Source organism: Eulemur rufifrons, chromosome 8, assembly GCF_041146395.1.
Source record: "Eulemur rufifrons isolate Redbay chromosome 8, OSU_ERuf_1, whole genome shotgun sequence".
Lineage (NCBI taxonomy): Eukaryota > Metazoa > Chordata > Mammalia > Primates > Lemuridae > Eulemur > Eulemur rufifrons.
Genome location: NC_090990.1, coordinates 6,573,239 through 6,599,783, shown reverse-complemented (window position 1 = coordinate 6,599,783; position 26,545 = coordinate 6,573,239). Strand labels below are relative to the sequence as shown.

Here is a 26,545-nt window from a genome sequence, read left to right as displayed (position 1 = left end):
GAATTTTAGTTTAATATAGTCCCTTTTGTTTTTGTTGCCTGTGCTTTTGAGGTCTTAGCCATAAAATCTTCACCTAGACCAATGTCCTGGAGTTTTCCCCCAGTTTTCTCCTAATAGTTCTACAGTTTCAGGTCTTACATTTAAGTCTTTAAACCATTTTGAGTTGATTATTTTATACAGTGAGAGAGGGGCCTAGTTTTATGCTTCTGCATATGGATATCCAGTTCCTAGCACCATTTATTGAAGAGGGTATCCTTTCCCCATTATATGTTCTTGGCACTTGTTGAAATCAGTTGGCTGTAAATGTGTGGATTTATTTCTGTGTTTTCTGTTCTGTTCCACTGGTCTGTGTCTATTTTTATAGCAATACCATGCTGTTTTGGTTATTTTAGCCTTGTAACGTAGTTTGAAATCAGGTAGTGTGATGCCTCCAGCTTTGTTCTTTTGCTTGGGATTGCTTTGACTATTCAGGCTCTTTTGGTTTCATAAAAATTTTAAGATTTTTTTTTTCTATTTCTGTGAAAAATGTCAGTATTTTGATAGGGATTGCATTAAATCTGTAGATTGTTTTCCTGCTTTTTTAAAAAAAATTCTTATGTTGGAATGTTAGCTCATTGTCAGTTTTTCTTCTTTTCTAATGTAATCTGTTAAGGCTATAAATTTTACTCCAAGTATTGTTTGGCTATTTCCAAAAATTTTTTAAAGGTTTGTTATTCAGATCCCAGAACAGATTAAAAAACTACAAAATTTTTAGAAATAGTTTATTAAGATAAAATTTACATGCCATAAAATTCACCCTTAAGCTTAAGTGTAAAATTTATTGATTTCTAATATATTTACAGAGTTACACAATCATCACTATCAATGTAATTTCAGAAAATTTCCATCATCCTAGCAAGAAACCTGCTCATTTGCAATCAGTCATTTTACATTCCTACCCCATCGTTAGGCAACCATTAATCTACTTTTTGTCTCTATCTATAGATTTGCCTTTTCTGGATATTTCATATAATTGCTATCATAGAATGTATGGTCTTTTGTGTCTGGCTTCTTTCACTAAACATACTACTTTTGAGGTTTGTCCATGTTATGACATATACCAGTAGTTCATTCCTCTTTTATTGCTCAATAATAATGTAGTATTTTCATTATTGTTCAAAAGTATTTTCCAGTGTTTGTTATGATTTCTTTTTTCACCCTTGAGTTACTTAGAAGTGAATATTTTATTTGCAGATTTATAGGGTTTTTAATTTCTTTTTGATATTGATTTCTAACTTAATTGCATTGTGTTTATGATTCTTCAGTGTTTGCTGAAACTTCTTTAATGGTCTTGTGCTTGATTGATTTTCATAATTATTTCCTATGTGCTTGAGAATAGTGTGTATTTGCTAATGTTATGCACAGGAGAGTTCTATAGATGTCATTAGACTGAACTCATTACTTACTGTGTTCAAATTTTTTGTGTCCTTGTTGATTTGTTGTTTGTTTGATCTATCAAGTATTGAGAGAAGTGAGATAAAAATCTCCCTTTACAATGGTGGATTTATTAATTTCTCCTAGCTTTCATACTCTGGTTTTTCTTTAGATCATATAAATCTTTCGCCTTTTAGTTTCTCCTAGCTTAGTCAATCCTGTTTTATATATTTTTTGAGGTTGTATTATTAGATGCATACAAATTTTAAGTCATCGTATCTTCCTGGTAAATTAAATCTTTTATGAGTATGTAATGACCGTTTATCTTTAATAATACCTTAAAATTTATTTTATCAAATACTAATATAGCTACACTAATTTTTTTGAGGTATGTGTTTTTTCCTATTCTTTTACTTTCAACTGTCTTATGACTTTCTATTTTAGATGAGTTTCTTGTACATATAATATAGGTAGATTATCTTTTTAATCCAATTTAAAAATCTTAGTGTTTTTAATAAGTGCACCTAGTCCAGTTGCATTTATTGTGATTGCTGATATATTCGGATTTATTAGTGCTTTTGTTTTTGGTCCTGCCGTATCTATTTGTCTTTCTTGTCTATCTTTTTTAGGGGCTTCATTGAGCTTTTTTTTTTAATCTTTTGCCTTCTTATTGGCCACCTTTAATTTTTAAAAATATTTTGTTATATTTCAATCATAAATGAAAACAGACAACCTATTGTATTAGATTCTCATATACCCGCAGGTATCAGCATTTTGTCGGTTTGGTTTGATCTGTTACACCCCACCACCGTATGTGCTTAACCTCCCCATCCCAATACACACACATTTCTGAAGCATTTTAAAGTAAATTCTAGATATCATAGTATTTCATCAATAAATACTTTTTTCCATATAACTGCAATACAATTGCAACACTTACAAAACTAACAGTAATTTCTTAATATCATTTAATACCAATCCTTCAAATATCCTTGTTTGTCTTAAAAATGTCTTTTTCCATTTGGTTTATTCAAATCAGAATCCAGATAAAGTCTGCACTGGGTTGATATATCTCATTTTTTTCTATTCTCTTTTCCCTCCACTTTTTTTTTTCCATGTCATATATCTGTGGAAGAAACCATTTGTCCTATTTCCTGTTCTGAATTTGGCTGTTTATATCTTCAAGGTGTCCTAATTTCTTACAAGCCAGTGAGATTTAGAGGATTAGTGTCAGATTCTATTCTTTTTGGCAAGAAGTACTTCATTGGTGGTGCTGTATACCTTCTATTCCAATGTTTAGGAAGCACATTATTTTCTAGATGATCCACTGTTAGTGAAGTGCAGGTTAATCAATGGGGTTGGTTTTTGTAATATTGATCCATTCATTATAAAGGTCCCCGTCCGCCCTTCTCATGATCATTTTAGTGTTCATTGATGGTTGTTTCCTAGATCCATTATTTGATTAGGGACTACAAAATGGTAGCTTTCTATTCCTTCTGGATTTATTAGCTAGAAATTTCTTTAGAAACAAAGAACTTAGTGTAATCAACTATTTAGTTAATTTGAAGTATATAGATCATGCAGGAAAAACAGAATAAATGCATAATTCTTTTTTTTTTTTTAATCAATAGATTTTATTCTAAACCTTTTTTTTTTATTTTCCAAGATTCTAGGCAGGCGTAAGTATGTAAGTCACATGATGTTTTGGCAAAGGCGAGCTCCACCCTGGTACTGCTTGTGCCAGAATCCATGGCCACTTAGTCAGATCCACATCATTTCTGTGTCTACCTAGTAAAAAGCTCAGCATATTTTGGGAGGCCAGGTTGGGTTTTAAGTATTCAACTGCCTTCCTCCTGATGTTTAGTGCAGGTACACTGGGCCTGACTTTAGAGGGTCCTTTATCCATCACTAGTCAACTCCACATGGCCACAGGAAGACAGCACAACCAAGGAAGACTGGGACTGAGTTCTCTTGTAGCTTTCACTGGGTGATTGGACCTGGCAGTCAAAATTGTCGATCATTGCCCAGTGAACCCTTGCTCCGCCCTCTCTGGTTCAGTGGTGGTCTTGAAGATCTGTCTGCATTTCCAGTGTGGGTCTGTGTAGTAAAGAATTAGGCTGATCTTTCTTCCTGTTTCCTGGGAGGTTACCTCTAAACCCTTGAAATTTCCTGAGTGATAGGAGTGTCTTTGCTATTCATGGTGGGCCAGAACAGAAGCCATGTCTCAGGCAGCAGCAAGATAAGATGGTGGATCCCCCGCTTTATTTATTAATTTATCAGTTTTTTAAAAAAATAAGTCAAGTCCCTAGCAACCTTTCAAAGGTGACCCAGGCACCACCACCCCTATGTCCCCCAACCCACCCCTGTTCTTTAGAGTATCATTATGAACTAACTCAGAGAAAGAGAGAGAGAGAGAGATTGATCAATCTGATATGTGTTTCTATTCATTGCAGACACTGTTCTTTTTCAAAATCTAATTATCCCAGTCAACCTGGTTGTTCGATCCTTTTTATGAAGGCCAGCAGACTTTCTTGCTTTCTGTCAGAAAGAAGTTATTCCAAGTACATTTCACTCTACCCTAGCAGAGCCACTTCCAAGGAGCTCTGGTTTTCTTTTAGTGAGAATACATACATGTATGTATTTTGTACATATATCAATAGTAAATGACCAATAGTAGTTAGTATTAACAATAAGATTACTGTGAGCCAGGCATGGTGGCTCATACCTATAATCCCAGCACTTTGGGAGGCTGAGGTTGCTGGAGGCCAGGAGTTCAAGATTAGCCTGGGAAACATAGTAATGCAACCTTCCCCCTCCCCAATCTCTACCAAAAAAAAATAATAATAATTACTGAGTTTAAGACCTTTTTTTGCAATTTGTTGGTGTTTTTAGAATGTGTCCTACTAGACATGTACAACCAAAATACTGTGTTTAAAGTCACTTGAAATTATTCTTCTTTGATGATGCAACCAGCTTGGTTTATAGTTAAACTCATTTGGTTTTATTTATTTTCAGTTTTTAGAAATTTCTTTTGAGTTTTTAAAAATTTAACTTTATTTTATTTATGCAAAACATTAACATGGTTCCAGAGCCAAAACTATAAAATAAGATATATCCAGAGAAGTCTAGCTTCTCTCCCCATCCTTATCCCTTGTTTCTTCCTTCCTGTATTATTTCCTACTGTTGTTATGACAAATGACCATAAATTTAGTGGTTTAAAACAACACAGATATATTATCTTACACCTCTGTAGTTTTTAAGTCCCACGCAGGTCTCAGTGGACTAACGTGCAGGTGTTGGTAGGGCTACATTCCTGTCTGGAAGCTCTAGGGGGGAATCGTGTTCTTGCTTTTTCTAGCTTCCAAAAGCCCCTGCATGCCTTGGCCCCTTTCCTCCACTTTCTAAGTTAGCAATGTTGTACCCCTCTCAGCCCTCAGATCTTCCTCTCTGACCACTGCCAGGAAAAATTCTCTGCTTTCAAGGACTCACGTGATTAGATTGGGCCCATCCAAATAATCCAGAATAATCTCCCATCTCAAGGTCCTGAACCTTAATAGTATCCTCAGAAGTCCCCTTTGCCATGCACAGTAACATATTCATAGAGTATAGGGCTTAGGGTATAGATTTCTTTGGGGTACTGTGATTCTGCCTTCTATACATCCCCGTAAGGTAACCATTTTTATAAGTTTTTTAATTTATTTTTTCATTATTTATTTTTTTAAAATGTAAGGAAATATACATTCCTCACACGTTCTTTACTCAGAAGATAACATAATACAAACAATTGGTTCTGAATCTTGCTTTTTTTCACTTAACAACATAGCTTGGAGTTCATGCCATAGCAGTTTATTTGAGAATTGTTCATTCCTTTATACAGTTACATGGTACTTCTGTTGACGGATATTTGTGTTTTTTTCGGTCTTTTGCTATTTAAAATAATCCTACAATGAAAAGCTTTGTGCATACAAATTTTCACCTATTCTTCCTCTTGTACTTGGCTTCATTTTTTATATTTAGATCTTTGAGTTCTTTGGAATATTTCCCAGTGTATGATATGAAGAACAGATCCAATTTCATCTTTTTCACCCTTAAAATTTTGACTTACCTGCCTCATGTAACAAAGTCTAAAATTAATATCTCCATCTTTTCCCTGAATAGTATATGAAACTTAGAATAATTGTTCAAACCATCTTCCTTTCTTCTTATATTATGTAGTATTTCACTTGTTTACCACCAAATTAGACATTATTAGTATTGTTTTTTGCAGTATTTGTTTATATTCATCCACACTTGTCATTTCATTGCTAATCATTCCATATGCCACGATAGAGCTTACTTCTAGGACCATTTTTCTTCTTCCTGAGGCAAATTCCTCTTGTGAGCATTCATTGAAGTAAACTCTCTGTTTTTGCTTATCCGAACAAGTCTTTATTTCACTTTTTTTTTTTTTTTTTAATTTTTCTGGGTGTTTTTTTTTTTTTTTTTGAGACAGAGTCTGGCTCTTTTGCCCTGGCTAGAGTGCCGTGGCATCAGGCTAGCTCACAGCAACATCAAACTCCTGGGCTCAAGCAATCCTCCTGCCTCAGCCTCCTGAGTAGCTGGGACTACAGGCATGTACCACCATGCTCAGCTAATTTTTTCTATATATATTTTTAGTTGTCTGGCTAATTTCTTCCTATTTTTAGTAGAGACAGGATCTCGCTCTTGCTCAGGCTGGTCTCAAACTCCTGACCTCAAGCGATCCTCCCATCTTGGCTTCCCAGAGTGCTATGATTACAGGTGTAAGCCACCGCACCCAGCCCACTCTCTTTTTAAATCTTCATTTAGCCGAGAATATGATACCAGGTTCTCCTGCAACTGTTGGTATTATCTCACTGTGTCTGACTTCTCTTTGTTGCTGTTGAGAAATCATGGTTCCTTTTTACTTAGCCCCTCTTTCTCTGTAGCTGTTTTACAGATCTTCTCATTGTTTCTGTCCTGAAGCTTCACTATTGTGTATCTAGATGGGGATTTCTTTTGTAAGCAAAGTCTCCTGTTTGAGACTTGTATGGCTTCCTGAATCTGAGGATTGATATCTTTCACCAGTTCTTGAGAAATTCTTGTCTGTTATCCTTTTTGAATGTTGCCCTTCTATACTTCTATTTTTTCTTCTAGAACTCTGATGAGATGAGTTAGAGCTTCTCATTCTTTCCTTAATGTCTCTTAGTTTCTTGTTCATATTTTTCTTTTCTTTTCTTTTTTTTTTTTTTTTGAGATAGAATCTCGCTCTGTTGCCTGGGCCAGAGTGCTGTGGCTATTGTGTGTGCCACAACACCTGAGTAATTTTTCTATTTTTAGTAGAGACGGAGTCTCACTCTTGCTCAGATTGGTCTTGAACTCCTGAGCTCAAGTGATCCTCCCACCTTGGCCTCCCAGAGGGCTAGGATTACAGGCGTGAGCCACCATGCCCGGCCCGTGTTCATATTTTTCATCTTTGTGTGTGTGTGTTTGTATGTGTGTATGTGTTATTAGTCTTTTGTTTGTTTTGTTTTGTTTTTTCACTGGGCAGCTACCCGAACCAGAATAGGTTCGGAGAGACTCCCACCTTCTGGATATTTATTCACATCTATTTTCTGTTCACTGATTCTTCAACTATGTCTTTTTTTTTTTTTTTCCTGTAATTGAGTTTTTAGTTTCAACTACAGTATATTTCTTTAAGTTATATTAGGTTATTTCACACATGCCTAGTATTTTTTGGTGGTATTTTATTACTTACCAATTTTTTTTTATTCCCACTTTTATTTCTTTAAGCATTTTAAGTAGACTTATTTTATATTTTTTATCTAATAATTCCATTATAATAAAATCTTTAATGGGTCTAATCCTGTTGTTTATTATTCCTACTAAATCATGCGTGTAGTGGTCTATTTCCTCATTTGTTTTATAATTCTGGATCATATATTCAGCTGGGCTTTCCCTGGAGCAGTACTAGAAAATCTGCTCTGAATTTGCATCTCTCCAGAGAGGATATGTATGCATTTGCTTCTGCCAGGTGATCCAGCAGAATTTTAAATTAATTTCTTGGATTAGAGTTTCCCAGGCCACACAAGTAGTTAAAATAAACCCATAAAGCCACATGAGAGTGGGCCTGAAATTACAGTCTCTTAGGGGAGACTTTTTTCTACCTAGACCCCACATTAAAACTGACAAATTTCTTTTTCTCCTTTTGCCAGTGTACAGATTTTATTTATTTATTTATTTTTGTAACTCACCATTTCTCTTAATATGTAGCCCTTTGAAGGTCTGGCTTTATGTGGGAGGTTTCAAGGTTTCAATTCTAATAATCTCATAATCAGGTTTATCTTTTATGCATTCATTTTAGACTTTTCCTAGTGAGGGAGTTTGGGAGGAGATCTAGTCCATCATATTTTTAGGAGGAAAACTATGTGTTCTTTTAAAACATTCATGTTCAGGGGAAGGAAGAGAAAAGGCTTGTGAAAGAATCTAAGGGAGAAGAAAAGAGGTGGCTGCTTGAGCTCTCTACGAAGGACTGAGTCACTCGCCTGTCTGCCACGCTTGGGTGCCCACTCCTTATGAAGCAGCCATTCCCTAATCGCACCCAAGAAAATGGCACTAAGGACCAGGAGGCTTGTTTCCTCTTTCTGCCCGGTGGTTTGCTCTGACTTCCTTGCCATCTCCATTGCCTTGCTTTTCCTCCGGTGTAGGTTTTCTACCTGCTTTCAGGTTTTGCATAATAAAAATTTAGCTAAAGAACCTTTATATTTAGAGTCTCATGTCCCTTGATCTCTGTAATACACTTTTTATAGGAACCATTTCACAAAAACTGTCAGCAGTGATTCAGTGGGGGTAAGCGGGCGGGAGGTAGGTAGGGATGGCTCTACTGAGTCAAACCTGTGCCAAGCAGTAACCAGGCTCTAACCACCTTAGAAGCCATTGACATCCCTGTCATTAGGGAATCTGTCCAAATTCTTCTTTGAGCCTAATCCTGTATGGCCTATCAATTTCACCTGTTGAGGTGGTGGTGCATATCGTAAGTCCATTACTCACTATTTGAAATAACACTTTTAACTTATCCTCAACTTATCCACCTTTCAAAATGTGGTTAGGAATAAAAAAATATATATGTTCATCTCTAAATTATCCTTGTTAGTGGAAAGAAGCAAAGGCATAGAGAGCTATAAAACCTTGAGGGGGGGAGTTCAAAATGTGATTTGCTACTTAATATTGACATATAATGCTATCTGAAGATCATGACAAAATAAAACCACGCCTTAAAGACAAGTCTTTAACCTGGAAAGTAGTTGACATGTCCCTTATCCATGCCATCCTTACTCCCAGTTTTATTTAGTGGATGGCATCTTTCCTCACACTTAACGTACCAACTTAAATAGAATCTCCTTATCCTGTCCCTCCCCCAATTTGCTTGCTATTTTGGTTCATAATTTCTTGGAAACACAGTTAATTAAGACCTATTAATTGAGTTAATTACTATAAATTAGCTGTAGAACACATAATCAGTCCTAGGTGTGGTGGCTCCCACCTGTAATCCCAGCAATTTGACAGGCTGAGGTGGGAGGATTGCTAGAGGTCAGGAGTTTGATACCAGGCTGGGCAACAGAGCAAGACCCTGTCTCTGAAAAAAAATAAGAAAAATTATCTGGGCCTAAAATCCCAGCTACCTGGGAGGCTGAGGTAGGAAGATTGCTTCAGCCCAGGAGTTCAAGGCTGGAGTGAGCTATGATTATACCACTGCACTGTAGCGTGGTGACAGAGCAAGACCCTATCTCTAAAAAATAATAAAATACCTGTAATCAAGAGTCAGCTGTATTTCTTTTAGAAAGTAAGTGGTAATTAATTAGGGCTAACTAAACAAAAGGTACATTTGCAGTTGATTAAAGATTTCATGTCCATTTTTAAGTCTGTAGTGACTCCAGAGATCCTTGAATGACAGCTGACATTCATTGAGCACTGAACAGTGTTCACGTCCCTGTTCTAATGCTTTACGTGTATTATCCCGTTTAATCCTTACACATCTGTAAGATAGGTACTGTTATCTGCATTTTCCCACCAAAGAGGCTGGGCACAGGGAGGCTAAATGATGGTCACAAAGCTAATAGATGTAGCTCAAAGTAGCTCAAAACACCCGGTCTGTCCCCAGAGTCCCTACTGGGCAGTAACTGGCTCACCTGGTATGTAAAGCCCCGGACAATGGTTTTTAGCCCCCACCACCAATCACCACCACAGGCTTTAAGTCTGAGTATTTGAAACATATTCTCAGTAGTTAGGGTAGTGTGGAAACCAATTCCATAGTTGTCTTTATTTGTTCACATGGACTTTGGTAAGCCTGGGAGTTCCATGTCCTTCATGATGCCAACTTTGTTGACCTCTTGTCCATTTCAGTTTTTGTTCCAGCAGCTGGGAATGCTGGTGTCCTTTGTGAAGAGCCACATCAGACCTTATATGGATGAAATAGTCACCCTCATGAGAGTGAGTAGAAGTTAATGCTTTGGCCTGTTCATCCATGTTTGGGTCAAGGAAAGCTCAGAAGCAAGTTTGGGTAGCATGGACATCTTTTTCATGGGTCGTTGTAGAGCTGTTACAACCCAAGTATAGAAAGTAGAGCAAGATAGGCCACCAGATTCTGAGGGATAGGAGAGGCTGTCGCTCCAGGCTCCCAGGTACAGAAGTACAAGGTGTGAAGTCTGAAGAGGAATCCTGAATAATTGTCTGCCAGAAATAGACTGTTGAGTTACTTGCCTCACACACAACAAAGCAATTTCACTTTAATATCACAACAGTGCTTTTCTGTTCCCATGAAAGCCCTCTTCCGTACTGCTGATAAAACCATAGCCTGAAGAGGGGATTGGAGATTGGATTTTCCTGGGGCTGTTAAATATGACGGACTCCTGTCAGGCTCTGAGGAACAACACGATGCTTTACCCTGCTACCTCCGCAAGCATAAATGTTGCCTTCTGACTATAGTGGCACACAAGAAAAGGCTCAGGTCTCAGGATTTTATAATATGCATTAAGCAGGTGCTGGAAGACATCACATTGGTGGCAATATCGTTTTTCCTACTGTTCTATGTAATTTAAATGTTTCTGTTGGGAAGGTTGCTTTGCAGAAATGGCATGTTTTTGAAGAGTTGGAGGATGATTGCTCTTCTTTCACACCAGACCTTTGTAGTTAGCGTGGAGGAAGCAGCAGAGCTAAAATCCAAATGGCTGGCTTCAAAAATGGAACTTCCCAGCACCTGGGTCTCTGAGCTGAGAAACTCCCACATGCATAAATAATTCAAAGCTGGTCTGTTCCCTAACTCATGCCACAGAGGCCTCTGTACAAGGAAGACTTCAACAGAATGCTAAAGAGCCCAGTGGCTGATCTTGGGGGGAGAGGATGGGGGAAGCAGCGTACTCATGGTTGGGAGCTGAAATAACCTGTGAGTTTTGGCCAAAAAAAGACCAAACACAGGAATATGATATGACCATGTTACAGTCATCTCAGGGTTACGAGCAAAACACCAGAGATTTGAGGCAGGGAGCCTCACACCTGTGAAATTCAGCTTTTGCTCATCCCAGGTAGAGAAGGTGGAGGGGGCCTCCCTTTGGCTGCTGGTGCTGGGCATTTTAATGAGCTCTCCCAAGCCCAGGAAGAAAATAGTCTGAGCAGTGATCCATCCAGCCAACATCCCTCGGCAGGCGGCCTGGCTTCTTTGAGGTAGAGCACCCGTGTGAGGAGCTGATGATAGTAAAGTTGTGGGGTGGGCAGGCTGTCTCTAAAGAAGCCAAAGTGTGAACCAAGTGAATGAACATCAGACAAACTGTGGAGACCATAAAATCTGTAATATTTCTTTGGCAAAGCTTTTTATCTAGAGAACATAGCTTTTACAGAGAGAATACTTCTCTCCAAGTAGTAAGAAAGTAAGTTTTACCAGCATCTTCTATTAATAGTATGGTTTTTACTTTCTAAACTGTTACGCTTTTTGAAATAATTTTTTAAATAAAAATACTTTATCTTTCTAAAAAGCCTTTCATCGGAGAAATTATCCTTATTTTTATTGACTTATATTTTGAATGGTTTAGGGGCCCCCAAAATATTAGTATTCATGTGTTGCCATCATTAGTACGGTTTCTATTATTAAATCTCCTACTCTGGAAGTTTTAAGGAAGGTGGTAGGCAACTATCTTTTTGAATTGATTTGAAATAACAGCTTTTCCTGGACTCAGAAGTGTGGACTCGGCCGGGCGCAGTGGCTCACACCTGTGATCCTAGCACTCTGGGAGGCCGAGGCGGGAGGAGTGCTCGAGGTCAGGAGTTCGAGACCAGCCTGAGCAAGAGGAAGACCCCCGTCTCAATAAAAAATAAAAAAAAAAAGGAAAAAAAGAAGTGTGGACTAGTAGTTTGCCTTGCAGTACCAAGGCAAGATATGTAGCCAGTTGCCAAGTTTTTATTTTAGTAACTTATGTGGAATACAATTATGTGGGTATAGAAAAGTCCTCATTTTGTGGCACTGTCCAGGACTGATGGGTAGATTTTTGGGGGGACTAATGTCAGATGCTATCTAATAAAGTCTAAACCCAAGAAAGGCAGGAAATCTTGACAACACTGGAGTTGCACTCTGGTAGAGATCGGGTGGTACCAAAGTATTCATCGTAGACCACTTCAGAGCTCTTAGCATGACTTAATTTAATCATCTGTTCGTTCTAGGAGCATGTGTTTGAATGGCTAGAATATTCCAAATGCTCTGATAGATTCTAGGGATACAGAGGTGAGTCAGAGATTTCTTGCCCTTAAATAGCACACAGTGTAGTAGAGGGAGGATGGCAAAGCAAATTAGGTATTATAGGCACTAGGAAAGAGAAGTGTAAAGGCACCCAAAGCGGATCATGGAAGGACAACGGGAAAGCCTGCACAGGAGAAGTGAGGCTCAATCAGCTCTAGAAAGACAGAAGGGGCTTAGTTGAGCAAGAAATGGGAAGCCAGGTGTGGTGGCTCACACCAATGGTCCCGGCTACTTGGGAGACTGAGGCAAGAGGGTTGCTTGAGCCCAGGAGTTCAAGTTCAGCCTGGGCAACATAGCAAGACTCCATCTCTTAAAAAAAAAAAAAATTAAAAACAAACAAAAATATTCATTTCCTGAAGTGGTACAGTAAAAAAAAAAAAAAAGCAGGGAGGTGGATTGTAGGCAAAGGAAGCAGCACAAGCAAAGCACGGAGGAGTAAGGTAGCCTGGTGTCTCTGGGGAGATGCAGCTGAATTTGTTCAATATGGCTGTGACGTAGGGTAGGGCACAAGAAGGGCCTGGAGAGAGGAGGACGGGGTGGAGTTCATCTTGGGGCAGACCATGCTCACTACATTTTTTTTCTTCTTTCTGGCCATCTAAGTTCCATGATTCACATTTCAGCAGAAGGGTATCTGACTGTGCTTCTCTGCCTCCTCCCTCTTTGTAGGAATTCTGGGTCATGAACACCTCAATCCAGAGCACGATCATTCTCCTCATTGAGCAAATTGTGGTAGCTCTTGGGGGTGAATTTAAACTCTACCTGCCCCAGCTGATCCCACATATGCTGCGCGTCTTCATGCATGACAACAGCCCAGGCCGCATCGTCTCCATCAAGGTGAGTCGCTCAGGACCTCCTCTGGAAGGATTTTCAGCTTCCCGCAGAGCCCTGTTCTGAAAACAGGTTGAGGCCCACTCCCCAGGACCAAATCCCAAGAATACCAACTCCTGATGTGTGCAGTTTGTGGTGTACAGAATGTTTATAAATCCTCTCTTGATTATACTTATGTTTCATAGCTCCTTTAATGGCTTAATCTTGGTCAGTGTTTTTTCCCAGACCAATTTTCTTTATCATCCAGCAACTGATTCCTTATCAATTGAAATAAGCACAGAGAAAGCAAAGTAATATATAAGCAAATAAAATGAGGGTAAAAAAGGTGCGTCCAAAAGAGTATAATTCAAGGCCACAGGACTTTGAATTAATCCATACCACCACCACTCTCCATGTCCTTAGATACTTGAAACCGGACTGTGCTTGTTCATTGCCATGCTCTTGTTCCCTTTTGCAGTTGTTGGCTGCAATCCAGCTGTTCGGTGCCAACCTGGATGACTATTTGCATTTGTTGTTGCCTCCTATTGTGAAGTTGTTTGATGCCCCTGAAGTTCCACTGCCTTCTCGAAAGTAAGCACCTGCCCTTTGGGACTAACGATCATTAAGCTTTTAATATTTTGTAGAAAATATATTTTTCTTAAGTTCCCAGGCCATCTTTCTGTGTTTTTGTTATTTCAACTCCCATTATTTTAGTCTAGAAATGTCCCAGGTTTATGGAAACCTTAACTGTCCCCATCCCACTGGACTATATCTTGGCTCTGTGTCACCCAGAATACCTCAGACGCCATTCATTCCCCTTCCTTCTCTTACTCCGAGAGTGTGTGTTAGCCGTGACGACATGCTGGTGACTATTGTAGGGCAGCACTGGAGACTGTGGACCGCCTGACGGAGTCCCTGGACTTCACTGACTATGCCTCCCGCATCATCCACCCTATTGTTCGAACACTGGATCAGAGCCCAGAACTGCGTTCCACGGCCATGGACACATTGTCTTCACTTGTCTTTCAACTGGGGAAGAAGGTAAGACAGGAGGCCTGAACAGACAGGTACTCTGCTGTCTTATTTGGGAAGAGAACTTCGTCTGTGAGCTACTCCCTGTGTTAGTCTAGTCTAAGGTCTCAACTACCATCAGAGAACATGGAATTATTTGCCAACCATCTATGTGGGCTAAGGGCTATTCTGGGGATAACATAGTAACCAGAATAAGGTTCTTGCTCTGGTGGAGCTTCCATTCCAATGAAGCAAAGCAAATAAACACAGTTGTCTCATAAGAGCAATGGCTGGAAGTGGGGAGAAATGCTGTTTATGTTATTTATTTATTTTTTAAGAACTTTTTTTCTTTTTCTCCTTTTTATGGTTATTCTGACTTTTTAAACCTACCAGAAGAGAGAAATACTGTTTATTTAAGATAGACAGGGAAAACTTCTCTGATCAGTTGACATTTGAGCGGAGACCTAAATAAATTAAAGGCCCAATCCCAGAGAGTTGGATGAAGGCAGAAGAGATAGCGTCTGCAAAGGTTGAGATGGCAGTTTGCTTGAAGAGTTCAAGGCACCGCAAGAGAACAATGTGACGTCAGAGGAGTGGGCAGGGGGAAGTGTTTGGAGTTAAGGTCATGGAGATAAGGTGGGATAAGGATAGAGACTAGATCTTGTAGGCCATTGCTTCTCAAACATGATCCCTGGGCAAACAGTATCAGTATCTACATACCTGGAAACCTGCTAGAAATGCACGTTCTTGGAGGCCTCCCCTCAGACCTTTTGAATCACAAATTCTCCAGGTGATTCTGATGCCCGCTAGAACTTGCGGATCACTGTTGTGGGTGATTGTAAGTACTTTGACTTTTACTCTGAGCAAGACTGGAAGTCTTTGCAGGATTTTGAACCCAGGAAAAATATGATGTGACATAATATTTTAAAATGATGACTCTCAATGCTATGTGAAAACATAGGCGGTGGGGGCAGAGACTGTGAAGAGGCCATCACAGTAAGGCAGGTGGAAGATGATGGGTTATCGCAGTGAGTGGTAGAGAGGAATTCTTCTGAACACTGCAAAGCCAGCCACAAACCCAGAAGAAATGCCTATAACACAGTTGGGGTTTCCTATCCTTTTTTTACTCTCCAAACTAATGGTTTCTGATATCTTCCACCTCCTCTTATAGTACCAAATTTTCATTCCAATGGTGAATAAAGTTCTGGTGCGACACCGAATCAACCATCAGCGCTATGATGTGCTCATCTGCAGAATTGTCAAGGTGAACTACACTTCCTTTCTGTTTTGAAGTCCCCCATTGTCTTTACTATTTGGTTATTCTTGTAATCTTAGCTATGGGACTATATCTAGCTTTTTAGCTCTAAACTAGGGATTGGCAAACTTTTTCTGTAAAGATAGTAAATTTTTTCAGCTTTGTAGGCTAAGTTTTTTTTTTTTTTTTTTTTGAGACAGAGTCTCACTCTGTTGCCCAGGCTAGAGTGAGTGCCGTGGCATCAGCCTAGCTCACAGCAACCTCAAACTCCTGAGCTCAAGCGATCCTCCTGTCTCAGCCTCCCGAGTAGCTGGGACTACAGGCATGCACCACCATGCCCGGCTAATTTTTTCTATATATATTTTTAGCTGTCCATATAATTTCTTTCTATTTTTAGTAGAGATGGGGTCTCGCTCTTGCTCAGGCTGGTCTCGAACTCCTGAGCTCAAACGATCCACCCACCTCGGCCTCCCAGAGTGCTAGGATTACAGGCGTGAGCCACCGCGCCCGGCCTTTTTTTTTTTTTTTTTTTGAGACAGAGTCTCACTTTGTTGCCCAGGCTAGAGTGAGTGCCGTGGCGTCAGCTTAGCTCACAGCAACCTCAAACTCCTCATGTAGGCTAAGTTTTGTCTGTTGCAACTGCTTGGCTGGAGAACAGCCATAGGCAGTGTGTGACTGATGAGCCCGTCTGCATTCCAGTACACCATGGACACTGAAATTTGATTCTCTTACAATCTTCATGCATTGCAAAGTACTAATCTTCTTTTGATTTTTTTTCCCAACCATTTAAAAGTATAAAAACCATTCTTAGCCCTTGGACCATATAAAAACAGGCAGAGGGGGTGCTGTTTGTTGCCTTTGTTCTGAACACTTCATTGCTTTTATCATTGCTCATGGTTGTGTGATCTTTGCCAGTTGTGTGGTTGCATGATCGCACTACTGTCAGCACTTGACAGTGACCGGCAAAGACTGGTCCCTGGTGGGGGATTCATCCCACCCGTGGTTCATTTTGTCCGTACATGCGACTTTTTACTTCTTGTTGAAATCTTGGCTCTTCTAGGAGGTCTGAGTCTCCCCAGGTTTGAGGATGTTTTCTAAACTGGGAGCATCTAGTGGAGTTGCACGTGTTTTCTATACGTGTCTGGTTGCAGGGATACACCCTTGCTGATGAAGAGGAGGACCCTTTGATTTACCAGCATCGAATGCTTAGGAGTAGCCAAGGGGATGCGTTGGCTAGTGGACCGGTAGAAACGGGACCCATGAAGAAACTGCACGTCAGCACCATCAACCTCCAAAAGGCAAGTCCGTTGTTTCCAGGGGACTGGGGAAGAAGAGCTCTGCTGTTCTTTCCTGCTCAAAACTTTCAGCTGTTGCTACCTTCAGTTTAAACCAACAAAATTCCAGCCCAAGTATTTTTCTGGAAATCTAGATACCATGAACACAGGTCCTTTTGTCTTTCTCCACATGTCTGAGTGGCAGTTTTTTTTTAATCAGTGAAAAAGTAGAGAAAAAAGTGTCCTTTTGTGCTTCCTTAGAACTTTGATAGTAGAACCTTTTGTTGCAAATAACAGTCTCATTTTTTTATATGAATGGAGCAAAGCTGGTGAGCTCCTTAGTTAGCACTGAGACTGATGCAGGCTCTTTAAAACGGTGTTTTTCAAACTTCTCAAGCTCATTGGGCTTACCAGTTGCTGAAGATTTGAGGTTGGGACTGATATTTTGTTTCTGACAAGCTCCCAGTTAATGCAATGCTGCTGGTCCCTGGACCACACTTTGGGTATTGAGGTTTTTGATCCTGGCAAGTAATTACTGAATTGTCTCTGCTGACCAAAGCCTGGGCTGTCACCAGCTTTTCATCAGATATGCCACCAGCCAGCCACCTAAATACAGGTAGTTTGAAAGCCTCTCTAGTGAATCTAAACAGAATAATCATAGATATTTCACTAACTTTTAAATAAGTATCTCAGGTCTCATGTTTTCCACATTTCTCGTTAGTCTCTAATGCTTCTGGTGGCAATAAGCAGCTCCCAGTTTGGATTTCAACATGGTGGTGTTCTTCGTGTATTAGCAGCTGACCCTCAGCAGCTACACTCCACATGTAACAGCAGATAGATGTAAAGAACTGGACAGGACTATATCCCAGTTGACCTGTTCTCTTCTTTTGGCCAAGCCCATGAAGATTTGAACACAGTCCTGTGTGTGTGTGTGTGTGTGCTCACACCCAGCTTCAGAATGCTGGGGCTTTATTACTGATTATTGTGTCAGGGTCTTTACCTACAAAGCTAGCAAGTGACCACTGCTGAGAAATATTCACTGATTTAAGATGGGAGCTAGCAAAATATTTCTGGGTCAGGAGTGATGCTTCTTTACCTCTGGGGATTTTGTAACTGCTAGTCCGAGACTTTAGGAGGAAGGAGAAGGCCACCACTCACCTGGTGTTCCCAGGCAGTCATGGAGGCCACCCTGCTAACTACTCACACTTGAGGGAGGGGCCTGGCAAGGAGGCCAGATGTACATTTCCACCCTGATGTTTTCAGCCTGACTAGGTTCAGAATGTCCTTCCAAGCAGGCAGCTGTCCACTCTGCTTTAGAGCTTTGTTCCGTCTATTTTAGGAAATTCCCCAGTAGTCTAGTTTTCTTCCAGGAGGTTTTGCTTTCTACCCAGGACTTGGAAAAAATAAGCATAAACCTTGCCACACAGATGAAAGAAAGACTGTCTAGTTTATCTCACCTGAGAAAATAGATCAAGTTCAAAAACCCTAATCAAAATCCTCCACAGCTGACTCTCAGATCCATTTCATCAAAAAGTAAATTGTGCTTCCACATAGTCATATAATAATAATTAGGGATTGGTGTATTTATCAGTTTTAACCAGCTTTCAAAACACCAATTGTTATCTCACTCACCATTCTATTGGCTATGCCAATAGAGGATTTACATGATACAGACAAAAACCATTTTTTTATACCGCTAGAATGCCTTCCAGAGTTTTCAGCAGCTTTACTGTCTTATGACAATCTATTTGGGTTTCACAGTGAATAGGCTGGCATTCCTTGAACTTATACCAACACCAGCAGATGTGGATAGATAGCAGGAGATTGGCCGGTGTTTACACAGTTATCAGAACCCAGAGAACTGAGAGTTGATTTTTTTCTTTTTATTTATTCCCATTTTACAGATGGGGAAATGATTATGTTTTAAAGAGCCAGGGGAAAAGGTCCACATGGGGGACTTGGCCTATTTGATAGATTAAGCTATAATTTTTTGAAGACCTATTTACTGCCATTATCAAATAGTAACAACAATGATAGCAAAAACTACTAACATTTGTTAGTGCTTACTAACTTAGGGCACTGTTGTGAAGCACTTCATGTGTATTAACTCATTTAATCGTCATGATAACCCCATGAGTTAGGTGCTGTCATTGCTGTCCCCATTTTATAGATGTGGACCTTGAGTAGCTGAAAGTTTAAATAATTTGCCCAGTGTTAGCTAGTCAGTATGGGAGCCAGGATTTGACCTAGCTAGTGTGACTCTAGGGCCCACTCCCTTCCCTCAATCGCTGTGCTGAATTGTCTCTTCCTTTCCCAGGCCCAACCAACCTCACATCATTAGAGGGAGAAAGAAATTAGTAGTACTTCCTTATTTATATCCAACTTTTTTTTTTTTTTCAAGACAAGAGTCTCACTCTTGCCCAGGCTAAAGTGCTGTGGCATCAGCCTAGCTCACAGCAACCTCAAACTCCTGGGCTCAAGGGATCCTCCTGCCTCAGCCTCCCAAGCAGCTGGGACTACAGGTGTGCACCATCACACCCAGCTGATTTTTTCTATTTTTTATAGAGATAGGGTCTACTCTTGCTCAGGCTGGTCTTGAACTCCTGACCTCAAGCGACCCTCCCACCTCGGCCTCCCAGAGTGCTAGGATTATAGGTATGAGCCACTGCACCCAGCCTATATCCAGCTTTTAAAGTGCTTTGTAATATGCAGCTACACACAGATCCAATGTGTATGTAAGAAGCCAGAAATATATGGGCAGAAAGGGACTTGATATTCCCATTTCACCCAACAGAGCAAGGTCTAAAAGTTGAGTCATTGGTATGTCATCTAACTCTTCCTTCTCATTCTCATTGTAGGGTCAGTGGTAATTATTTAGTTTGGGTCTTGTAACATCTTTACTTCAGTTTTTAACATAAAATAATAATCGTTTATATAATGTCGCTCATTGTTAACTCTTCAAAAGCAACAGCAAATCTCCAGTTTATCCCAGGGAGGTGATGGTTAAGTTGTTGATGGTTAGGTGGTCGTGTTAGTCTGTTTTGCGTGATATAAAGGAAATAGCTGAGGCTGGGTAATTTGTAAAGAAAAGAGGTTTATTTGGCTCAAAGTTCTTCAAGGATATTCTTAAAATATCCTATGAGTAGAAACTATTATCCTCATTTTACACATGAGGAAATTGAGACACAGAGGAATTAAGTAACTTTTCAAAGTCCAGAGAGCCAGTAAGTTTCATAACTGGGATTTGAACTCAAGCCATCGAGTCCAGAGTATGGCTGTTGGCCACTGCGCTGTACTACCCTCTCCAGAACCCCAATCTTTCCATCCACATGCCTAAGCAGCTCCTGGTAATAGCTCTCGATGCCTGGAGGTGCTGGAATTCTGAGGAAACTGGAGGGGATAAACTAGAGAGTAGAAATTAAATCTCTTCAACTCCTTCTTGTTCCAACACAGTGTCTTGTGCTTTGGGCTCACTGCTTTCCTAGTTGTAACACATTTCCTGCCAGCATGAACCTGAGCATTTTTCCTCTTCCTATGTGACTCTTCGCTGTCAGATGAGCTGGTGTCCTCGTGCACAGAGTACCCAGCTCCGTTTACTCACTGCTGAAGCCATTAGGCTTTGTTGAATACACCCCGAGTGTGGCAGTCCCCATCCATTCTGGTTCTGTAGAGCTCTCTTCTTTGCTGATGGAGTCCAGCACCAGTGAGTTGTAAAACAGGCTTTTTCTATATTGTAGTGTGTTGCAGAGGTTGCCACTCTTGCTTTATGGCTGTTAATTAAATATCTTTTTTGTATTTGTGCTCTGGAGGAATTTTATCATGAGAGGTATCATTTTATTAATCAAAGAAGTAGCATAATCATTAAGTAGATGAGAGCTTTTTACAATTGGTCCTTGAAAGTGACGGTTTTTCATTGTGCCTGTGGGATTACAGGCCTGGGGAGCAGCCAGGAGGGTCTCCAAAGACGACTGGCTGGAGTGGCTGAGAAGGCTGAGCCTGGAGCTGCTGAAAGACTCCTCGTCGCCCTCCCTGCGCTCCTGCTGGGCCCTGGCACAGGCCTATAACCCGATGGCCAGGTACGGTGAGTCAGGGCTCCCTCTGCCCAGCTTCAGCTTGGGACGGAGAGGGTCCACACATAGTAAGCAATACATACAAACTGGCTTTTATTAGAGGTAATAGTAAAAGGGCTACTATTTTTAATTTTGCTAACTTGTGGGACAAAAAAAGAAAGAAAAAGGTACATTGAACAAACTTACATTGCAGGAGAAACATCCATCTTAACCTTGCTAGTAGACCACAAATAAACTCCTTTCCTTAGTAGATTAACATACAAAATTTTAATTAAAAAGTTATTTACAACTCTGAAAACAACTATATAATAGTCAAATGTAACCTATTTCTAACAATAATGATATTCTAATTATTTATTACCGCATTACAAATACAACACAGTTTAGTGATCTAAAAAACAATAGTCGTTTATTTTGTTCATGATTCTGCAATTTTGGAGGATTTGTGGGAACAGCTTGCCTCTGCTCTACATGGTATCAGCCGGTAGTTTGACTGGGGCTGATGATCCACTTTCCATAAGGCTCGCTCACATGTCTGGGAAGGTAGAACTCTCTACTGGGAGCTGGGCTCTAGCTGGGGGCCTTGGTTCCTCTCCAGGAGGATTGCTCCATGGATTGTGTGGGCTTTCGCACAGAAGGTGGCTGGCCTTCAGAGGGAGTACCCCAAGGGAACGAAGTAGAAGTAGGTTATGACCTAACCTTGGAAGTCATGTGGCATCACTTCTGCCTTTCTCTGCTGTTCAGAGCAGCCACGAAGGCATATTCCGGCTCAGGGGAAGTAGACGTGGATGCCACCTCTTGATAGGGAAGTAGCAAGATTCTAGAAGAGTGTATGGAACAGGAGATACTGTTGCAGCCTTCTTTGGAAAATAGAATTTGCCATAAAAAATAATGTTTTAAATAGTAAATCTTAAATAGCCATTAAAATTTCGGTTTATTAAATTTTTAATGCATGTGAAAGATTTATAGTGTAAGTAAATAAAATGGAATATAAAATTAAAAATTAATTAAAAATATATATGCATAGGATAAAGATGAAAAAATAATATAGCAACGATTATCTCTAAGTAGGAGGGCTTAAGGAGTGATTGTTTTCTCCTTTATTCTTTTCCTTATTTTCCAGATTTTCTACAATGGACATTTATTATTTATAATGAGGCATAAAATAATTTAATGAATAAGCAACCTTCTCATTAGCAAGAAGCAAAAAGCAAGGCATTTTCATTTCACTTTTAGCATGGCTGGTGTGCTGTTATGTGTGTATTTAGCAGGAATAGTAATGGTCCCTGAGACTATTGCTTTGATATCATGATTTGGTTCTTCTAATTTCAAGCATTTTTTAATGCTTTAAAAGTAGTTTCTAGGACTTCTCTGTTTCCATAATATGCACATTTCATATGCTCAGCTGATGTATTATTCCTCTCTTCTGCCTAAGTCCCACCTCTGAGCACAGTGTCATCCAAAAGAGGCTTGTGGTAAATACACTATGTGTTTATCCCCTTATTCCCAAATATATTCATTTAGGGTCCAATGTGGCCTCTGACTTAGATCAGGAAAGCTTTTTCTTAATTTATACAGACTTCTTTTGGTCTTCCTGTTATCCTTTGAATTTCAAATTTTGTTTTTCCATCAGATTCTAAAGTTATATACCTTGCACTAATTTAACCTGTTAATATGTAACAGAAAGTAGATATAGAGCCACCAAATTCTAAACCCATCCATTATAGGCATATCCTATAGTTTCCAACTCCCCTCCCCTAACATTCACCAAAAAAGTGGAGACAGAATTAAAGTTGGATGTCAGAGATGGCAAATATGTCGATCCATGTGCTGCTGTGGGTCTTTCTAAGGCCCCGAGTATTAGAGATTAGCTTAGAGACTCTTTCAAGACTTACGGATTTGAATTCTATTGGCTAATGCTCCTAGTGTCTTAAGTTCTATTGTCATTTTTTTTATCACTATCCAACTAAGGGTTCTGGTTATATTTAGAAAGCAGTAGCAGATGCTGCCTTTGCCATTTCTGATCTTAGTTAGGAATTTGGGCATTGCCTAAGAAATATCCCAAGAATCATTTGAAAATTATTATTTTCCTAATCTGTTAATGCCAACTTCTGTGTTAGAAGTCCTCTTTCTGTTCATCCCTTCCAGTAAAGAGATATGATGCAAAATTGCCAAGAAATATTCCTGTGGAGACTGGTTACTTTTCCTTGCTCTATTCCCTTCCCCTGGCCCCACACAGTCCCCATATATCCCAATATCTATACCTATACTGGAGGATACAGTACTCACCAGCCATATGCGGTTATTTTGATTTAATTAAAATTAAGGAAAATTTAGGATTCAGTTCCTCATTCACACTTGCCACAGTTCAAGTGCTTAAGGACCACTGGCTACCATATTGGACAGGGAAGATACAGACCATTTCTAGCAAGTTCTCTCGGACAGCACTGGTTGGTATCACCGAAACCAGTGATGCCAGAAGCAGATTGATAGGTGTGACTGTGGCACCAGCCAGAGGTGTGAGTGGTGTTTCCAGCATCTTTCTCCACTCCTCTCTGCCTTCAGGGATCTCTTCAATGCTGCATTTGTGTCCTGCTGGTCTGAACTGAATGAAGACCAGCAGGATGAGCTCATCAGAAGCATAGAGTTGGCCCTCACGTCTCAAGACATTGCTGAAGTCACACAAACCCTCTTAAACTTGGCTGAGTTCATGGAACACAGTGACAAGGTGAGACTTTTTCCCATTGTCCAGATGGAGGCTGACAGGGAACCAGCTGGTGGGAGGGGAGACGCATCCGTGCAGCCCTCTCTTGTTTGTGTCCCATCTGCCATTTTCCTATGCTGTGGGGTTTTGCTCTCCTCTAGGGCCCCCTGCCACTGAGAGACGACAATGGCATTGTTCTACTGGGTGAAAGAGCTGCCAAGTGCCGAGCTTATGCCAAAGCACTGCACTACAAAGAACTGGAGTTCCAGAAAGGTCCCACCCCTGCCATTCTAGAATCTCTCATCAGGTAGGCCATAAGCCCTTTTTAATTGCTGCCTTCATCCAAAATGACCTCTCTTCTCCCACTGCCTGGTGCCACTTCACTGGAGTCACTTGGAGGCTTCTGGTCTGTGAAATCTGCCTCTGGGTCTGGCCAGCAAGTTTAAATGACATGTGGTTGCAGTTGGCTCTCCCCAGTAGTCTAGTCATAATTGTCATTTCTGTTGACCCTTACCATCTGGGCTTCTGTTGTTTTGTAACCTGTTCTTTCCTGTCCCAGTGAAATTAGTTTAGAAGCAATTCTATGCCACAGCAGCCTAGGAAAGATAGATTCTGTGTCTGCGTTAGATAGCACCCTCCAGGGCTGGCGTAGGTTGTGCTGGTTCCTGGGCTTCAAAGGCCACCCAAAGGCAAGGTGGGGTTTTATTGGCTAAATCTGTTGGTGGCTGAGTCTTCTTCCTCTGGAGTTGTATGAATATCAAAGGCAGAGCAAAGTCTGAGATCTGATCATCTTTTCCCTGATTTGGTTATGTTCTCTCACAAGACAGTTTTGAGTCTTCTGAGTATGGAAAAAATAGGTTATTTAATAAATTTTCTGCTGTTATGAAATTAGCAGCAGCTCCTAGAGAACTGCTCACTTCCCTTAATGATTATCAGAGAATGTTAACACTGGGACCCAGTTATCTTCATGCAAATGCTAACATGTTTGATCATTTTACTGCAGATAGTGAAATACAAAGTCTTCCTTTAAATACTGTAAAAAGTGACTCAAAAGGTAGAAATAACCATGTCATCCTATGAGGCATGCTTCAGTTTCACAATAAGCATAGTAAATGTGAAAACCTGCACTTCTTCCTCCTTCTCTGGCTTAGGAATGCAGTCTCACATAGTAACTAATAGAAAATCTAGTAACTGAATGTGAAAACTTCAGTGTCAAATAACTCATTCTGCGTATTGATTTCCTTGCTACCTTTTTCTATTTGAGACCTATCTGAACCCTCCCTCAGCCCACCGTTGATTTTTCCCCGTATCTGAGACAATTACAGAAACGTTAAGGTTTATGCAGATTTGTAGTAGAAAGATACAGTCAGAGGCCTGGAAAAATACTCAAGAAGGTCAGTTAGCTTCTTAAGCGAATGTAATTGAAAGTAAGTCCTCAGAATTCCCTGCAGATTGATCTTGGCTTTTTTTCAGCGCTATTCATGGAAAAGCCAGTGTGCTCGGCCTCCAGGTTTCCTTGGCTGAGTCAGCTCAGCGTGCAGCTCTGCCTCCCTGCAGTCGGCCTCCACTGTCTTCCCAACACCTTTCTTTTTTGTTTCTATCTGCAGCTTTTACTTCTAATTTTGTAAAACTACTTTTCCCAAGCCCTGTTGTGGTGTTATGCCATCACCTTTACCGAAGAAAGTTTTGAGAAACAACCTGAGACAAAGCTGCTGTTAAGGAAGTTGCTCACAACACTGCCCCTGTCCTATGGGTGAGCCTGGTGGAAACTCCTCCCAGGGGTCAGACCGCTGGTAGTTGTACGTCCCTGAGCCACTACTTTGGTCCACTCTTGGGGCATCACTTTTCGGTAAGAGATTGAATTCCCTCCCTCACAGTAGCTACTGGAGAGCTCACAGATAAATTCCTGGTCCACCTCCAACAAATTATAGGCATTTTACCTGTTTTGACTGCTAACCCTCCCCACCGAGCTTTATTTTTCCTACTTTTATTTTCCTTTCTCCAATTTGTCTACTTTTTTAGAGCTTATTGCTTATTATACATTTGAGTCAACTGCCTTAAATTCTTTTTGAAACAATCAGGGTAACCCTACACAAAAACATCTTTTTGTGGCTTTTTCTTATTTTTTGTTTTTGTTTTAAAAAGCTGTATTTTGCTGACAATATTGTTCTCTTACTGCTGGTTCAATCTGTCTTCCTACCTGTTGACTTTTACCTATGTGCCCCAGGACAAATTAAATCCTATGTGTAATCCCCAAGGCAGGGCTAGCACTGAAATGGTATAAACTACTCCTGTCTCCTCAAAGCTCCCTGAGTATCAGTGAATATAATCGCTTCTTAGGGGGACAGAGGATTAAGTGGGTATTTGATTATTAGGAAACATACATATGCAGCTGTGGGGCTTTTACTTGGTTAGGCCAGAGCATTAGGGTAAGGTCAGCTGGCCTGCTTTTGTTTCTCTACCCTAAGTAGGGTAGAGGGTCTCATCAAAGCTGGGTACTTTCATTGCCCAACCCCTGACATGTAATCCCCTTTATAAAAGTTTTTGTGATTGAAACATCTGCAAAATTAAAAATCAGAACAGGGCCCAGTGCTCCCTAGGTGGACATGCAGTGCTAGCAGCTGCCTGTAAGGCTGAAGTTGTCCTCTTTTTTTTTTTTTCTTTTTCTTTTGTTAAGAGAAGGGAGTCTCACTGTGTTGCCCAGGCTGGTCTTGAACTCCAGGCCACAAGCAATCCTCCCACCTCAGCCTCCCGAATAGCTGGGACTATAGGCACAGACCACTGCACCAGATTTGTCCATTTCTTTTGCATGACACTCTTCTTTTTGGTACCTCTGTTTCTCACATATCATAAAGGATCTGGTCAGAACAAAACTTTCTTTACCTACGCTGAGCTCTCCTTTTCGTTCCTGAAGGTTCTGTCCTCTTTCAGGTCAGAGACCGTGCTATGCTCTCCTACCTGAATCCTTGGTATCTATCTGTCATCAATCTGTACCAGTACAGGTGCTTCAGAAATTTAGGTACTGTCAGAATCAGTTTCCCTGCAGGTGAGGTGGTTGGGGATGTTCTGTGCGTTCTTCAACAGCTGCTCTTCCTTTTCCCTCTGCCCCCTCTCTGAGAAGTTTCTCCTAAAAATATGAAGGAAACCATAGAAATTGACTTAAAAGCCTCAGGATTTTTTAGTTGTGGGGTATATAGGAGATGAGATAGGAAATTATTAGCTACTTCT

At 40.4% G+C, this 26,545-nt stretch overlaps 1 protein-coding gene across 3 annotated transcripts in view; it reads left to right on the top strand.

The window, feature by feature from the left end:
* The window catches only part of MTOR (mechanistic target of rapamycin kinase), a 131,995-nt gene that overhangs the window by 29,408 nt on the left and 76,042 nt on the right, over nt 1-26,545 (top strand). For all 3 annotated transcript variants that reach the window (XM_069479347.1, XM_069479345.1, XM_069479346.1), the window contains 9 exons: nt 9,814-9,900; nt 12,863-13,030; nt 13,482-13,594; nt 13,882-14,044; nt 15,186-15,278; nt 16,421-16,567; nt 20,477-20,619; nt 23,179-23,341; nt 23,479-23,624. In XM_069479347.1, coding sequence (XP_069335448.1) covers nt 9,814-9,900; nt 12,863-13,030; nt 13,482-13,594; nt 13,882-14,044; nt 15,186-15,278; nt 16,421-16,567; nt 20,477-20,619; nt 23,179-23,341; nt 23,479-23,624 — 1,223 coding nt within the window. The remainder of the gene's footprint in view (nt 1-9,813; nt 9,901-12,862; nt 13,031-13,481; nt 13,595-13,881; nt 14,045-15,185; nt 15,279-16,420; nt 16,568-20,476; nt 20,620-23,178; nt 23,342-23,478; nt 23,625-26,545) is intronic.